The 14,923-nt window shown below is 37.1% G+C and overlaps 1 protein-coding gene across 1 annotated transcript in view; it reads right to left on the reverse strand.

Moving 5' to 3' along the window:
- The window catches only part of LOC127935596 (collagen alpha-1(XVI) chain), a 63,923-nt gene that overhangs the window by 32,994 nt on the left and 16,006 nt on the right, over positions 1-14,923 (reverse strand). Inside the window, exons 5-17 of the mRNA XM_052533609.1 lie at positions 14,557-14,680; positions 13,227-13,508; positions 12,629-12,709; positions 10,700-10,774; positions 5,635-5,667; positions 3,488-3,523; positions 2,821-2,877; positions 2,351-2,386; positions 1,649-1,693; positions 1,472-1,510; positions 1,289-1,357; positions 554-598; positions 324-419 (exon numbers count right to left, since the gene is read on the reverse strand). Of these exons, the coding sequence (XP_052389569.1) occupies positions 324-419; positions 554-598; positions 1,289-1,357; positions 1,472-1,510; positions 1,649-1,693; positions 2,351-2,386; positions 2,821-2,877; positions 3,488-3,523; positions 5,635-5,667; positions 10,700-10,774; positions 12,629-12,709; positions 13,227-13,508; positions 14,557-14,680 (1,018 nt within the window). The remainder of the gene's footprint in view (positions 1-323; positions 420-553; positions 599-1,288; positions 1,358-1,471; positions 1,511-1,648; positions 1,694-2,350; positions 2,387-2,820; positions 2,878-3,487; positions 3,524-5,634; positions 5,668-10,699; positions 10,775-12,628; positions 12,710-13,226; positions 13,509-14,556; positions 14,681-14,923) is intronic.

Consider the following 14,923-nt stretch of genomic DNA (forward strand, 5'->3'; position numbering starts at 1 on the left):
AGTCTTCACTGTCACATGATCTTTAAGAAATCATTCTAATATGCTGATTTCTTATTATTACATTTCTTATTAATTTTGTTAAAAAACAGTTGTGCTCTTGATATTCTTGTGGAAACTAATACTTTTTTTTTAGGATCAAAAGAAAAGCATTTATTGAAAATATAAATGTTTTACTGTCACTTTTGATCAATGTAATGCATCTTTGCGGAATAAATATTTTATTACACCCAGAATGTAATAATTGTAAAAGATAGTAAAACATCAAAAAAAAAAAAAAAAAAAACTGTCTATAAATATTGTATTAAAATGATAAATCTTCCTACTGGTGGTCCTGGTTTCCCAACTCCAGGCGGTCCAGGAGGTCCTGGCCGGCCTGGTTCTCCTGCAAGCCCCTCTGGACCAACTACACCAGGAAGACCCTGTGAATTAATCAGCGCTGAGAAACACTTGCTGTGCATAACAAGCACTGAAGATAAGGACATCACAAAACTAGTTCATTTATAGTATCCCAGAAAACCACTGAATGAATCCCAAGAGGATCAGTCTGTTTTACCTTTTGTCCTTTAGGGCCCACCACACAAATAGGATTAGCTCGGCCCTGTAACAGCCAAGACCAATAAAAGATCATTAGCTTGAGTTCATCTCAACTAACGGCATTAGCAGTATCACACTGCTTATATAACAACCCTCCAACAGGAATCAAACAAGTCAGTTCACCGATGACTGAAGGCTTAGATAGATAAACAGTTTAAAAGCGAATTCCAAATATGGATTTAGTCGGCCTGGCCATATTCGCCATCCCCTTAGCATGCTTTGTATATAGAATAGAAAATATTAAGCGTAATGCGACCTGACTATCCATTTAGAAGAATCAATGAGGCTGCATTGATGTGTGGTTCTTTGTTGGCTTATGCAATCTATGCAGCATTAAAAAAGATTTAACACCCAAACAGATATCTAATGAGAAGAAAAAGCAGCATTGAGTATATGGTTAAGAGTCTAATGCATCATGCTTTTCACAGGAGAGCACTGTGTATATATGGAGCCACTTTAAACAATATGAAAGGAATGGGACTCTTGCTTTCCTTTTAAAATTAAAATATGTACACAGAGACGTATTATGCATGCTATATAATTGTCTTTTGAGTACATTCCTGCAGCGAGACACTCTGAAATAAATCAACACTTCTAAACGAGACTCAGGAGGGGCGTTGGTATACATAATCTACATAAAGTAGGACATAAATATGAACATCTTTGACTTTCACATCAAATGCTAGTCACTTACATATACGTCTTTGCCTGGACTTCCGGGCAGACCTGGGGCTCCGATTTCTCCTTTCTGCCCTTTGTCACCCTGAGTATGTGTATGAGGGTGACAGACACACAGAATGAGAAATGGATATCAGCTGATTGGAAGCTCTAATGCACTCATCAACAGTCATATTTACATGGTGTTGTATTCATTTACCTTCACTCCTAAAGCTTCTCCCCAGTTGCCAGCCAGACCCTGAAATGTAAGAGAATGAGAAATGGGTGAATCAATGGCTAGAAACAGTATCAAGATATCCCCTCTACTTCAGTGAAGCCTGTTGAACCGGAATTCGATCACCTCTCCCTCTGAGACAAGGTTGGCGCACACACTTACCGACTCTCCCTTCTCTCCTTTCTCCCCTTTAGCACCTTCTGAGCACTAAAACACATGGATAAAGCATGTCACCCAAATGACTATATCATATTCAGTTGAGGCCCAAATTATGAGACTACAGAGAAAATCTGGAATTGATCATCTAATTTAAACCTGGAAATAATAAAAAAATAATAATACTAACACACACACACACACACATGTTGGTACTGGTGGTTAACAGGGACTCTCCAAAGGCATAATAGTTTTTATAATGTACTTTGTGCATTTTTTAGATTTTCCAAAAAACACCATTTAGCGTGTTTTTAAAGCCTTTTGAATTTTTTTTTTAAAGCCTTTTGAACGGGGACGCAGGTAGTGTTCTCAAACACCACCTCCATATTTTAATACCTGTGTCATACCCATGTCATTATAAAAATTTGTGTCCTTATAAACCACCCAAACCAGTGCCAGTACACACACACACACACACACAAAATAAATGAGGTGCATGTCTTAGTGTTATTGCAATATAGTTATATTATTATGTTTTTTTTTGTTTTTTTTATTAATAATAACCATAATTATTCATATTTAAGTGTTACTGTAAAACATATTTTTATGTTTATTTTAAAGAGGACAGTTAATTATTAACTTCAATTGATCAGGCTGTGCCAGAAATTAAATTTTTCCAGGCAAAAAAAAATATATATATTGACTCACTCGTCCAGGAACTCCAGCACCAGTACAGTCCAAACCCTGTGAGGTAAAAATACTTTTTTTAAACATTTAAGGACTAATACCCCATATTAATGTACAGCACATCAACATCCCTGGCAAACTGTATATAGAGCAACAGCCTTGCTCTTAAATGCTATGTATCAGCCCTCTTACCCATCACCCCCCACCCCCACCCAAACTCCACATTCTGAAGAATCCTAATATTGTCGTGATGCAGGGTTATTCATTAATGTAATTAATATATAAAGAGATGATGCCAGTAATAATGAAACTTCTGAGTAGTTGGCCAAGCTGGATCATTGGCACAAAAGCTAGCTCCAAATGAGGCATTTGTATAATATGCCAAAATAAACATTGCTGCTGTCATTAATTCCCAGCAAGCCTGGACAGAGAGAGGGATTTAGCACACAAACACACTCCTTCATTATGATTAAATGTTTCACATTTCTTACCCTGTCTCCCTTATCTCCTTTAAGGCCAGACTGACCCGCATAACCTTCCTGAATAACCTGCAATAAAAAAATAAAAAATAAAAAAATGAAAATAAATAAATAATTAAATGTACTGCGTGTTTGTAACAATGTCATATGAGCCTCCTGCTGAAAAGACCATCTTAGATTAAGCTGGTAAGCGAAAAAATAAATAAATAATAATAATTAAAAATAATAATAATAATAAAATAAAACTATATACAATGAGTGTTTACTGTGCCAGGATTTCAATTTTGTGCATGCAAATATGGGAAAGAGCATGTGAGGTGATCAATCTTTGAAACTGTGCAAACATATCAGACAATGCACAAAAACCTCAAATCTGGGCATGTTTTTCTGCAGAGCAAAGTGCATTAATGTGAGTTCGTAAGTGCATAGGTAGCTGCTTCTTATAATATTCTTACAAAACTTCCTCCAAGGCAGCCGCAAGTCTGGCCAACCTTTAAACATTCATTCTTAACAAGTATCATTACATTTTGCCAGAAATTTTTTAAAGACATAAATGCATCTCTTTCTAAGGGCGTGATAACACAGCACTCATGCACACTCATGCATGCAGATCCTGCTACCAACCCACATAGCCATTATAAAATGCTGCACACATGACAAACTGAAAATTAATACCCACACTTGATTCCTCATTGAGCAGTACACAGCCTGCACACTGTAAAAAAGAGAAAACCAGGTTGTTCCTATCCATGACACCTTTTTCTAAAATTTGAGTTTTTTTGCTCCACTCTACTTTAAGTTTACACCAGCTTTGCTTTTGATATTGTTACAAATGTTGACCTGCTGGTGGCAGTGCAACATAACGTTAATCAGCATGGGAGTGTAGAAATGGGGGTGCACCACTGCGTGTCATTTCAGCTTGCCGCGGTTCTGTTGCGGGAGACAAAGATCAATAGTAACGGAAGATTCCTCATGGCAATGTTCCCCAACGCTTGCTGCAAAGCTATAAGGGAGGGGGGACACGCAAAGTCAAATACTTAGAAATAGCTGTTAGTTTCTAGCGGAAGAGCACAATTAAAACTAAATCTACCACCCGTCCAGTCCTGCTCAGCCAACGGGCTGTTATCGTGCATAGATGTGGTGAGGTAAGAGAAGGGGAGAGGAAGGGGCCCGGCTCTGAGAACGTTGGCTGACACGCAGGGCTGATTCATTTTTTCCAGAGGTGCACACAGAAGAAAGCTACATGATGAAAATCAAGGCTTTGAGATTTTCCCGCACTCCCTCTGTTCACATGAATGAATGGATTTATAGGCTACACCAGCCTATATTCTACTGTCAGAGATGATATCGCTTTAAGAGAGTCTGTGTGTCTGACTAATTGTGCACTCATAAGCTCAATGTAAGCCAAATCTAATATAAGCTCAATTAACAGCATTTGTGGCATTTCTATTTTCAACTTGCACTTCTTTTCTTTAAATAAGCAAAATCTAGGCTACAGAGGGGCACTTACAATATTGTGAACAGGGACAATCCATAAACATTAAAATACTCACCGTTTTCATAGTGTAGCCCAAGACGTAAAGAATATGCATGTTAACATTAAACTTGTATGAGGGGACAATATCCCTTACTAACATTTTCTATGCAGTTATATCCAATTTTACAACATATCTGAGATGCCAATATAGAGCCTTTATTTATATAGTGCTATAAACAAAAAAAGATTGTGTCAAAGCAACTGAACAACATTGATTAGGAGAACAGTGTGTCAATAATGCAAAATGACAGGCAATTAAAGGCAGTTCATTATTCAATTCATCAGACTTAGGTTACACCTAAAACTCTAAAATGACTGTAAAAAGATGCTTAAATCCTTCAAAATTGTCCATGTTCATTTAAACTGTTAGGTCCTCAATGTAACCTCAAAAAAAAAAAAAAAAGATTATGCAAATGTGAGATTGGAACTTCATGGAAACATAGGCCCCAAATCCAAAACAGTGTTAATTATACTATAAAGTATTTATCAATATTTTGATAATAATATGTTTTTATATTTTCAACTTTCAACATTTTAATTTAAGTTTACAAATGTTCTTCTGTACTTCATAAGAAAAAAAAAAAATCATAACTTATTTTGTGATTTCAGTGCTTTTTGAATGATTTAAGTTTTATTTATACATTTTGTGTTTGTGTGTATATGTGTGTATTTTAATCTAATGTTCATATTGTATTTCAGCTTTATTTACATTACTGATAATTATATTTAATAGTTTTGTTTTAACCATAACAACACTGGTCCACAACAATTTGAGACAAGGCCGTTAAACCATTGTTTAGCTCCCTGAATCAAAAAAAAAAAAAAAAAAAAAAAAAAAGTCCCACTCGCATCCCACTCAAATTCTGACATTTTCTGCCCTTGCATTTCATTTGAAAAAAGGTAATACAAAGAGGGGTGCAAAGAGGGGAAAAGGTGACGAACAGACATGAGTTTTATGTACGAAACATGAGCATTATTCTCATATTGTGCCAGAGAAGCACATTTACCAAGCAAAACAAGTCCCTCTAATTCCAGGTGGTGTAATATTACACAAAATGCTCTGCTATCAGTAGTAAATTATCAGTGTCAGGGTCACTGCCAATGTTCTTCCCACTGCAACTCAGCATGCAGCAATTTACTTACCAATTAAACTGAATTTCTACAGCTATTGGGCGAAATCTTCTGCCACAATTCTTTCTGTCAGGCTTGAAGCTTTATAATTGGGACTGTCTGTTACAGTTAATGGGAAATAAAAATAAGTTTTTGATGACTTCATTCAAATAACTTACTTTTTCTGCCAGTTCCTTGGATCCGAGAATTGACTGTAGAACATAAAAACAAAAACAAAAATTGACAATGTCAGATAAAAAAATAAATAAAATAAAATAAAAAACAGTCCTCATAATCAATAGATACACAGTTACATGTTACAAACTTTATAGTTGCAAAGCATCCAAAGTAGTTACAGATCTAACGACTATAGTTTTCAGCAAACATGAAGAGAGATCACATAAACACAATTTTCTTAGGGGGAAATGAGATGAAAGAAGGGTCCAACAATGCCCATGTACCTCATATGACATCTCTCACTTTTCATGCTTACCTAACTAAGTTCTGCTGATCTGTTTTTGTTTTATCTAGATTTGTCTATATTGTCATTTTACTGTTACAGAGTTTCACCCGCATGATCAACAGAGACTACGAAGCTCTTTTGATGGAGAGCAAATGGGGAGGAGAACTGGCAGGAATGGAGAGGGGGCAGTGCAGTGAGGAGGGACATGATTTAAAGAGAACATCAGGGACAGGCAGAAAACAAAAGATGTGTTTGTGGAGCAGATGTGAATGTAAATGCTCGAGTCATATCTGAGCAGAGAAAGCAAACACAGCATCAGTAAGGCTATTCAGACTGGATATGCATGAAAAAGAAAGAGCTCAGTTACCCTAATCTCAAGCCATACCCTAAGATCCAGTTTAGGAATTGCTGAGAGTGCATGCATGTATGCACAGACGCTAAAGACAGGGTTCCACAGACAACACAAAATGGACATGTTGTCCATACAGCTACAGGCTATTACAGGATGGATAGCCTGCGATGACCTGTTCCAAAAAACCCTGGTGGAATGAGCACATGCATAATGCAGGGAATTTGTTTAGCTGCAACCGTGCGGCTCTCAGCTCATGAATTTCTCCCAGCCGGTGAGCTCAATAGAAAAAGAATGTGAGACAGAAGAAGGCTGTGCTTTTAAAGGACTATAATGCAGGGCAGATTGAGGATCTGCATAGGAGGAAGGGGTTAATGCAGAAGAAGGCTAATGATAGCAGCATCCAACACAGTCTGGAACTCATTACAGTTTGTCTTAAAACACAGACTGCTCTGGTACTAGACAGTAACCTGGGTCAAGGGAAAACATGGGAGCATGTGTGATTTGTTATTATTATTATTAATTAATTATTATTATTATTATTATTATTATTATTATTATTATTATTATTATTATTATTATTATTATTATTATTATTATTATTGCCTGCACATGTGTACCTCTAACAGACAAATAAAGGAAAGGACTGGAAGTGTGCTGTGCTGAGCTTGAGCTCACACACACACACACACACACACACACACACACACATACATATATATATATATATATATATATATATATATATATATATATATATATATATATATATATATATATATATACCTTTTTTCATAGTTTGGTTGGTCCTGCGACTTATAGTCAGGTGTGACTTATTTATCAAAATTAATTTGACATGAACTGAGAGAAATGAACCAATAGAAAACATTACCGTCTACAGCCGCGAGAGGGCGCTCTATGCTACTCAGTGCTCCTGTAGCCTACCACTGAAAACATAGATCGCCCTCTCGTGGCTGTAGACGGTAATGTTTTCTATTGGTTCATTTAGTATCTCCAAAAAGTCTTTAGTTTTATTATATTTATAAGAGAAAAATAGTCTGTGCTGATTTTTTTCAGAAAAACACGAGCCACTGGAGGCGTGACGTGTGGGCGGAGCTAAAGAATCACGAGCGCGAGTAGGCTTTTGCGTTGAGAGCGTTTGGAAGTTGTGACATTACCGTGAGGAAAAAAAAAAAACATCATCCAAAAGAAACCATGGCTAACAGTAAGATTCAGACGTTTATTTATGATCCAGAATCAGATCCGGAGGCTGAAACTGAACGAGAGCAGCAGCAGCAACGACTCGCTCCGAGCGGGGCTCGAACCCGGGTCTCCGGCATGGGAGGCGAACGCACTAACAAGGAGGCAGAGACATTTGAAGCAGTTTTACTCACCGCCTGCGGTTCCTACACACGATCGTGACCCTTTTTCATTGGGATTGCATCTTCCTTAAGAAATAAACGATATGCAAATCCGGCGTCAAACTGGGCCTTGTTTGTAAAACAAGCATCTTCGAAATGCAGGGAACAAACAAAAACACTTGCACAACTCCGTTGATGCTCTTTAAAAATAAACTCCGTCCACTGGTCCCTTAATGTTTTTTTTTTTTTGGTAATCTGTGCAGGGTTGTCTTGCCCTGGCAACCAAAAACACACTTCTTTTGTGACATTTTGCGACGCTCTCGCTCTGATCAGTGAATGTCTGTTGTGCTCTCAGTGCTCTGCTATACGGGAGCGTGAGCTCTTCTGGCAGAAGTGCCCTTAGGACCCATATAAGGAAATTCCGCTCCATCTAACGTCACACAAAGCCATACTCGAAAAAAACTTTCCGAAACTTGTGACCAACCGGAAGGAGTATTTTTGGAACAAAAATACTACTTCAAACGTACAACTTAATTTTTTAAACTTTGTCCATGTTTAGCATGGGAATCCAACTCTTTAACAGTGTAAAAAACTCAGTATGCATGAAATAGCATTTCACCCCCGCCCCTACCCCCCCCCCCCCCCCTTAAGCATAAATCAATGTTGGATTAAATACACAAATAAATTAGAGTGCTAAAGGGGTCGAAAATATTCAATATCGATGTTAGTTTGCTTCTCATGCATGTTTCTCTCATCGTAAAGATGTTTGCTTGAAAGTAATTATTCTTAAGAGTGTATAAATTGTGCAATGCTGTCTAAATTCAGACAGTTGCTCAGTTTGGCTGGCATGGTCAAACATTAATTTGTTAGAGCTGCTGACATTTTATCAGAGGGATACAATTAGTAAATACCGAGACAGGAAATGGCACGAAAACACACAGTGATACATCTAATGTGTACCAATGGAGCTAATTTCTCTGTCAGTATGGCAGGAAAGATTAAGATAGAATTTACACCACACAACACATTTGATATAAATCCCACTTCAAATCTCCTACTGTTCCCCGTGAGAGAACAGAGAGTGTTCATGTTGAGACGTTTATCCACCCAAAGCGTGAGCTGAAGAGACACTTCTTGTCGGTTTACGTGTGACTATGTGTAGATGTAACAAACAGCTTTGAGTGCGTTTGGCTCCCAAACAGAGCACTCTGGATGTAATTATGTTGCATATGTGAGTATAAAAGGACAATACACGTGGCAAGTGGAGAAGATATGTTACCAGTTGGAGACTAACTGAAGTACCTTCACCAACCAGCTTTTTATTAGCACTGCTAATGATCATGATTCACTGCTGCCAGGAGAAACAACAAGAGCAGCCCACACCAACATCACAAATCCTCTTTTCCACAGAGGACAAGTTATCCCCCCATATGCACAGCTTGCGTTAGCATTGAGAAACTGCTGATAAATTGTGTTTTCAGGGGAAAATAGCAAATACCTTGTTTAAGTGGAAGTCATTGTTTTCTGGGGAAGACTTAAGGTTATTCTTGGAGAAGGCTGAGACACAGAAACGCGGAAAAGATATGACTTTTCAGCAGTCAGATTGTGTTTACTCATAGCTGCTGATGTAAACTTCAGCTCTACTCCTTGCAACTCTGATAGAGTTCCGTTTATAGAGCAATGGTTGGCTAGCAGTAGGACTGTTTTAAAGGGACAGTCCACCCAAAAAAGTGGGTGCCCTATGCCCTACTCTGCCCTATGTTACTCCAAACTTGTATGATTGTTCTTTTACCATGAAACACATAGGATTTATTTAGCTAATTGTCTTTTTCCATTAAATTAAGGTTGATAATAACAGCCTGTTGTCAAGTAAAAAAAAAAAAAAAAAAAAAAACTTTTTTACATATATATGTTATATAATATATATACTGTATACATGTTCAATTATAATATAATATGATATAATTATGCACTCCTCTTAAAAATTATAATTTATATATACTTATTGACTGACAAAAAAAAAAAAAAAGAAAAAAAAAAAAGTGCAGTGAGAACTTTATTGAGGGCTAACATTCAGAAGGACCACTACTAACAGGACAGAAAAAGAGAGAAAGCATAAAGGAAAATGTAAATGCAAGAGCATATGTGCATAGACAAGATGCGAAAGGGCAAGAATGAATAAAAAGAGCTGCAGAAGCAGAGGACATTTGATTTCAGCATTTCTACGGCCCACTGGGCATTGTTCACAAGAATTTACATTCATTCCCAGTTTCTACAAAAGTGCTCATTCAACTGCCTGCTAGTGGGCCACTTAATGGCCACTAACTGTGTCATTTTATGGCAAATATATCAGGATGAGAAAAATTTATCAGCCTACATTACATCTTCAGCTCATCTTGTCATCTATTTATGCGCTGTAACACTGCTGGGATGCACCATTCAAGTGTTTTAAGAGGGGAAAATTATGAAAACTCAACCGGGTGGCTGCACATTAATATCATTAGTATATTCACCTAAAAAGTCAGGCAAACCTATTTTAGTAAGATTAATTCTTTGGGCTTTCAGATGCATGCACACAAGATTTGTTTGGTTCACACCATTTTTAATTGTTGGCTAATGTGCACAAATGCATTTGATGGATGTATTTCCTTATTGTATAACTATGTTGCATTTTAAATAGTATGTTAAATAAAAACATACAGCTTATTTAAAAAGCATCTTGAGGCCTTTTCAATATGTTCCATTCCATTGCATTCTTGCTGCATTCGGACGCATGGATGCATCCTCAGTCAACGCCCCCTTAATAGCTCCCAATGAGAGCAAGTACGTGTTTGTCTTCAAACACTTCAAGCCATCTCAAGATCAGGATCCCACGTTTAATAACTAAGCACCCCTCTCTTAATTTCTGTAAGATCTTTTCATTAGAGGCCCTTGCACAGTTTTACTAGCTCATTTTTAAGTGCAGTATCAAGGGTTGTTTTTGCAAATGAATGAGGTCATGCACTGCACAACAATATTTCTACAAATTCATTACAAAAGACTGAGAATTTCTAATAGTCAGATTAATTTACCTGAGTGAAGGGATTGCGCACAAACTCCACCTGGTTCTCTGCGGCTCTTCGGCTCTTGGGAGCATCCGGTGGACACTACGGAAGCATAAAGAACACTGGTCAATCCGACTTGAACTAAAATTAAACTATATAACAAATAAAAAAATAAAAATTAATAAAAAAATCAGTAACTGAAATAAAGTATAATATAAGTATTGGATGAAAAAAAAATAGAAATAAGAAAATTCAGTTAGCTGAAATTGCTAAATAAATAAATTAAAAACATAAAACAATAGCTAAAACTTAAAAAAAAAGTTATTTTTTTTTAAATTAAATTACGATAAAAAAAAAAAAAAAAACTTATAAAAGATATGTATAAATACCATAATAGTATATCAATAATACTAAAACAACACTGCATTTGATTTCAATAATAATACAAATTAATAATAATAAATCCTTCCCATGCACAATGGTCTTTCAAGGCATCTATGATGCAAGACATATTTTCCTCTGCATCTCAAGATGTAATCGCTGACTCCTTTAAAAGCCACATGCATTCAAGGGGGAAACAGTTGCCCTTGTTTCCATTTTGAACACTGCTAGCAGGAAGCTTTAAGCATTCGCCACAAAACAAAAGAACACAAAGAGCTTTGTTGGCTTTCATTCAAATTCATACACACACACACACACACACACACACACACACATACCAACAACAACCAGATATTTTTGTTACATGATTTTAATGTTATCTGTACCTTACATCGTAAAGAGGCAACTAACATAATGGGAATAATCATCTTTTCAGACTAAAAATGGTCCATCTGGCACATAACTAATGATGTCTAATAGTTCTTGGCTGTAAAATATCCTCTGATCCAAAACTGCATCAAATTTGAAATGCCAGCTTAAAGTTGGCTTTACCTATTCCCATGTGCACTTCCTTTGTCAAATACGTTTGGCAGGTGACATTTCCTGATCTCTACCTTCTTTACTATTGCAGGCTGTGGGTGGCTGTATGCTTTTCATACAGGCTAAAGTTATCTGCAAGTGATGCATTCCTGAGAGCCTTTTCGATTCAGCAAGGCTTGCCAAAGCTCTGATCAATTCAGAGAGGAGAAACGAATCCAAATTCCAAATCCTCAAATAAAGCAGCACTCCCACATCGATGACTCAAGCGCTGTTCCTCCACCACAGCCGTCCCGATGGAAGCAGAGTCGCTGCTGAGGCTTTATCCATCAAGTAGAAACTACAACAATGATTTTTTTTGACAGAAAGAATGCATCCATTCCCCCAGCAAAACATGAGCTTTGCTAGACTGTGATCACCGAAAACATATGCGATTGTTTCATCAGCTTGGGTGAAATATTTCTTGACAATACTGGGAAAAAACACACACCCTTTAAAAAAGTCTTTTACCTGTGCTTGGACTGTGGTAGGTTCAAAGCACTGAGGTAAAAGGGTATAGTTATCAGTGTAATTTACATGCATGGATCATAACATTGTTAACTGACTCACTATTGAACTGATTGTTAACTGTCACAGTTGCTTTGATGCAAACTGTTTCATCAGACATGCACACAAACATTAATATTGAGCCTTGGTGTATCCTTTAGGCTACAAATGAAATCAATTGACAGGCTGATTAACCAGAATGTTGATAATGTTAAAATGCATATACATTTACATTAAGTCATTTAGCAGACAATTTTATCCAAAGCGACTTTAAACATGTCCGAATAAGCATTATTTTAATTGTGAGGATCTCATATAAAACTTTAAGCTGCCACCCTGCTCTCTATACAATGCCATAAAAAGCCATTCAACAGCCCATGGCGGCCACAAACTAACAGAGATGAATTTACTAAACAAAATATGTTTGAAACTCTGATGAATGCCATGTATAAAATCATTTTATAGTGTTTTTAACAGTTCAGACTTTTTTACCCGAGCTCCAGGTATCTCACAGCAGGCCTCCTGGATAGCGAGAGAGGGGTCACAATACACCATCACTTGCTGGACGTCAATCTGAAGAAAGATGCAGAGAAAAAGCATATTAAAAGTAAAACAAAAACAAGAAAAGTGGATTTTATTAAAATGCTGGACCCCCGCTGCTTTACATATGACCCCTTGCATGATCATTTCGCTAAGTGGATGGATTAACGGACTAATTAATTAGCAATGGATGCAGCTCGGTTAGGCTAGCATGGGCTGTTCTTTTAATCTTTTTCTAGCTGAGAGAGCTCAGTAGCATTAGCCCTGAAGAGAGTGCCCGTGGTCTTCCTGTCTCTCACACATTCACCAACACACCCCTGCCACATTTCCCCCGCAGACAGGATGCCTAGGGCAAAACCTGCGGGAAGCCGGCTCATAGGAAACATCTACTTCCGACTACTCTATTAGCAGTTTAGTGCTCAATTATCTGAGGAGCCGGAAGCTTATGCACTCTTACATCTCATTTACATTCTTATACGTCAAGCCTCTTCCTCTGTTGAAGGTTCACAATATGGTTTCAATCATTATTAGGATCAGCAAAGCTCCTCACCTCCACAGGAGCAGCATCAGTAGCCCTCATACCCAACAGCGTGTGTCCATTGATGGGTAACTGGCCACGGAGCTCCAGGGGCTTGTTCTCAATGGAGCTGCAGTCCACGTGCAGGGAGGCTGCATCTCTCTGCAGACTCAGAGCCACCTTATGCCAGCGCATGTCCATCAGGGATTCCACACCGTCACCTTCAAACACGCACCCCACCATGGACCCATCAGGGTCGGCCCCTGTCGCCCGCAGGGCCAGGTTGCCATCTGGACCATTCCATTCAAATGAGAACTAAAGGAGTGTGATAATTCAGGTAAAATAGAAAATGTGATTATATTGATGCTGCAGTACAGAGTCCAAAATTATAATTTTGCCATACCATACCATGAATACTTCTTATCAGCCATGTTTTTTATATTATTTCATAGCTATACATTATTTAGCTGTAAAAGTGTGCATAAGCTTTTCAGATTAAGAAGCTTGTCTTAAATAATATCTTTTTTATATATTTCTATTTATTTATTGTTTGTTTTAATCAATTTCTTTAACTTATTTTATTTATGTACCAAAGCCATATTTCTCACATTATTCCCACATAGTGTTAGTATCAGTGTTGCATAATCGAGAACTACTGTATCTTTCAATTGAAATGTGTTTAACTAAGGATAAATTTCACCTAAACCTATAGTATAATTAAGTCAGAAATGCAAAGCTCACATACAGTATAAAACTTAAGCAGCATAGCCAGTTAACATGAAGTAACTATAAAACAAAATTCTAAAACAAATATTAATCTTATTTTTTAAGTTCAACATTTGCTAATACATTATTAAAATCTAAAGTATCTGCTAATATTATTTGATGGACTCAAGCTGACTTTAACTAACCACGAACCACTGTATTTTTTTTTTTAAATTAAAGATTAACAAATACGGTAACAAGTGAATTGCTTATGAGTTAATTTTAGTGAATGTATTAACTAATGTTAAGGAACGTGACCTTACTGTAAAGCATTACCAGTGAATTACTTTTTTTGAACGAATCAACTGAATGTGAATGACCCACTCACATTATTTTTTAACCTGAATAAATCAGTGATCTGAACAAACTGATTAAGTGAATGATTCAATGACTCCTTGATGTGTCAGTCAGTCCTGAATAATCTTGTTTGATGTCTTGTGGGAAAGTGTACTACCATCAACACTACTCATTCTGACACAAAATTACAATATTAAAAAAAAGACAAGCAAATAGTATTTTATGATTTAGTATGCAGCTCTATAATTATCAGTGCTTTAAGGCACATATCTATGGACTCGAGGGGAAAGTGGACACACACCTGAGGATAGCCATGTCCATCAGATATCTGGAACAGGTAAATGTGATCATTCAATGATTTCTTTTTCAGCAGCAAGGTGAAGACCAGGGTGAACTCCTCTGGAAGTCCATTAGGAAACACTTGACTGAGGAGATAAACGTGCAGTTAGACTGCAGTACACATGCACACAAATAAACGTGGAAGAGGTGGGTTGTAGTAGGACAGAAACAGTCTGAATGCTAGCAGAAGAGGGAGTATCTCTGTAATAATGGTCCTGTGGATACAGATATAGGGATAACCCCTGACACTAATTTTGAAAACAAATGCAGCTCAGCAAACCTCATCTTCATTCTCAACTTCTATCTCTCACAGTAGATAAACAGTTTGC

The sequence above is a fragment of the Carassius gibelio genome, chromosome A19 (assembly GCF_023724105.1).
Source record: "Carassius gibelio isolate Cgi1373 ecotype wild population from Czech Republic chromosome A19, carGib1.2-hapl.c, whole genome shotgun sequence".
In the NCBI taxonomy this organism is placed as follows: Eukaryota; Metazoa; Chordata; class Actinopteri; order Cypriniformes; family Cyprinidae; genus Carassius; species Carassius gibelio.